Source organism: Dipodomys spectabilis, unplaced genomic scaffold (genome assembly GCF_019054845.1).
Source record: "Dipodomys spectabilis isolate Male_0828 unplaced genomic scaffold, ASM1905484v1 ptg000071l, whole genome shotgun sequence".
NCBI lineage: Eukaryota > Metazoa > Chordata > Mammalia > Rodentia > Heteromyidae > Dipodomys > Dipodomys spectabilis.
Window position 1 is genome coordinate 8181807 of NW_024870748.1, and position 2990 is coordinate 8184796.

At 37.8% G+C, this 2990-nt stretch overlaps 1 protein-coding gene across 1 annotated transcript; it reads left to right on the forward strand.

Annotated features, from left to right (window-relative positions):
- The first annotated feature begins 636 nt into the window (after positions 1-636).
- Positions 637-1602, forward strand: LOC122109949 (olfactory receptor 10A7-like). The gene has a single exon (XM_042682420.1). The coding sequence runs from the start codon at positions 637-639 to the stop codon at positions 1600-1602; it is 966 nt and encodes a 321-aa protein (XP_042538354.1).
- Positions 1603-2990: the final 1388 nt, after the last annotated feature.

Here is a 2990-nt window from a genome sequence, read left to right on the forward strand (position 1 = left end):
AGTTTCAAATGTCAGCTGAAACATCTTCGCAAGCATAAATTTCAGCCTTTTTGAGGATAAGATGCTAAAATAAGAAATTTATTAATTTTTAGAATGGATATCTGGTTTCCTGCAACTTGCTTTTTCCAGAAACTGTGGCTATGCTACTTCAAGGATGTAGCTACCCAACAAACATAGATGGTCCTGTTACTTCAATGGAAGAATTCTCTGCTTCAATTCTGTCATATTTCAACCTTCACTTCATGTTCTGTTCAAGAAAGCCCTAAGTACAATTTGCTATCTGGACATTTCTTGGAGTTGTCAACATTTAATAAAGTTTTTCCTAAAGAATTTCTTCTTTTTCAGTCACACAACAGATTCCAAACATGGACCCCACCCATCTCTGAAAATGAACCATGAAGTATGATTGTTCCCTTAAAAAATTAAGCTAGATTGTCTCTTAGCTATTTCTTCTCCTATTAAGTCTCCTCATCCTCATTTTACACCTTGGTCAGATGATTCACCTGGTTCCTAGAAACAGTTTTCTGAAAAGAAATTGAACTGCTTCTCATAAGAACCGATACCCAAGAAATACCATGCTCAACAACAAAACTGTACTGTGGAACATCTAAGTGGTAGAGTAATTGATACCTTGATATGGAAAAGCTAAGACTTTCTCAGGAGATTTTGCCTTCAGAAGGACTAAGAAACACTACTGTGATGGTAACTGAGTTCATCATACTAGGGTTTGGAGACCTCAAGGAGTTGAGTCCTTTGCTCTTCCTGGTATTTGGTATTGTCTATATGGTCACCATTTCTGGGAATATTCTCTTGGTGGTGCTAGTGTGCACTCAAAGAAGACTCCAGATGCCAATGTACTTTTTTCTGGCAAATCTTTCATGTCTGGAGGTCTGTTATACATCCAACATTGTACCCAGAATTTTGGTGGACTTGTTGAGGGAAAAAAGAGTGATATCCATGGTAGGTTGTATTATTCAACTCTATTTCTTTGGGGCATTGGGCAGCGCTGAGTGTTATCTACTGGCTGTGATGTCATATGACCGATACTTGGCAGTCTGCAGGCCCTTGCAATATGCAACATTAATGCATCAAACCCTGTGTGTGGGCTTAGCCATTGGCTCATGGTTTAGTGGATTCACAGTGGCAGCTGCATTCCAGGCTGCTATGGTATCCAGCTTGAACTTTTGTGGTGGCAATGAGATTGACCATTTCTTTTGTGATTTGAAACCTCTACAGAAGCTCTCCTGCTCTGATCCCCATGTGGTCAACCTGGTCTGCATGAGTCTAACAGCCTTGGTAACCCTAGCTCCCTTTGGGTTAACTCTAGCCTCCTACTGGCAGATTCTTTCTGTAGTCTTGCATATATCTTCCATGCAAGGTAGGCAGAAAGCATTCTCTACTTGCTCCTCTCATCTAGTAGTTGTGACTTTGTTTTATGGGACCTTAATCTTAGTCTATGCTGTACCCTTGGCTGGCCAGGTGTCATCACTCAATAAGGCTTTCTCTTTGTTCTATACAGTTGTAACTCCTATGTGTAATCCTTTTATCTACAGCCTCAAAAACAATGATATCAAAGAGGCTCTGAGGAAATTGAAGATTTGATATTTTAATCAATAGCTCTATCCAGCCAACAACAATCATGGAAGCTTGAAGTCAAAACACTCTTTCCACCCTCAAGGTATTCCCAATTAGATTAGGAAGGCCTACGGTAGATTATAAATTTCACAGCCACAGATATTGACTAATCTTCAAGTGTTACAATTTGGATAAAGAGTGGGCTCAGTCTCCGAAATGGTCTAGTTTTCCGGAAGCATATTTAGATTCCAAGATGGGATGCAAACCTTCTAGGATATATAATATATCATTGTTGCATGCACCCTCCAAAACCTCCATTCTGGAAGGAAGAATTGTCAGATAGATTGTTGTTGTGTTCAATTTCCATATTGAAATATCACATAGAATTACATTTGTGTGGTAATAATAATGTAGTAAACATTAATAAAATTATAAAGTCCAGTTCTAGTTTTTATTTGGTTAAGAAGAGTAGACTGGTTTTGAAAAGAAACTACAAGACAAAGCAGCATATGATACACACACAAGCATGCATACATATCAAAGAGATATGTTGAAAATGTCAGTGAAACAAGTGGGGGAACTAAGTGTATACGGTTGAAGGAGAAATGCTAACTGTGTTGCCCCTGTAAGAACAGGGAAGCTCTGTAAGTGAAGAAGATATGTTCAGTTTCTTCAACACCACTATTAGAGTTCTGGCTGGAAAGCAGACTGTATAAAATGTTTTATAATAATATTGTACCTCTACCTGGCTTGAAATTATGAAGACAAAGATAGAGTCTAGCAGAACATATGGAAACCCACTAGTAGGCTAGTTTTAAAGAAATGTGCATGAAGCACTCACAGCAATTTATTACAAGTGTGGGTTGCCTCAAGCATTTTTTTCTGAGTTTTCTCTAGCATTTAAAGCTGCCTACTCTATTTTCATTATTTTCTATTGTCCTTCCATATGCTTCTTTGCCTGTGCATTGGAGCTTATCTTGTGGCCTCACTTATGATTCTACCTCTTTTTTTCATAACTGTGTTACCAGCTACCCAACATTAATGCTTGGCATATTAAAGCCACCTTCCATGAGCGTGGGAAAACAAAAAGATGCTACTCTGAAAAGTGAGAGAATGGATACATGCAAAATTACTCATTGAGAGCCTAGTATTATCCACATTGTTCAAGGTCCTAAGAATAGCACAATCAAGAATAATGAAAAACGCCATTAGTTGTCAATCTTGAAGGTGTTATAATGGCCTTGGTATTCAAATTGCTCAAATTTATGTTTTTTATTTTCTTTATAGAGTAAGTACAGCTTGAAAGAACTACCCATAAAGAGAATCTCTACAGGTAAAGCCCTAATGTTATTTAATTTGATTTGAAAGGAAATTAATAATGTGAACCTATTTAAAGGAAAGGCCTAGCTGAACTT

Bases quoted from the DNA above. Each gene is read 5' to 3' on its own strand.
- LOC122109949 (XM_042682420.1), top strand. From the start codon at position 637: ATGGAAAAGCTAAGACTTTCTCAGGAGATTTTGCCTTCAGAAGGACTA.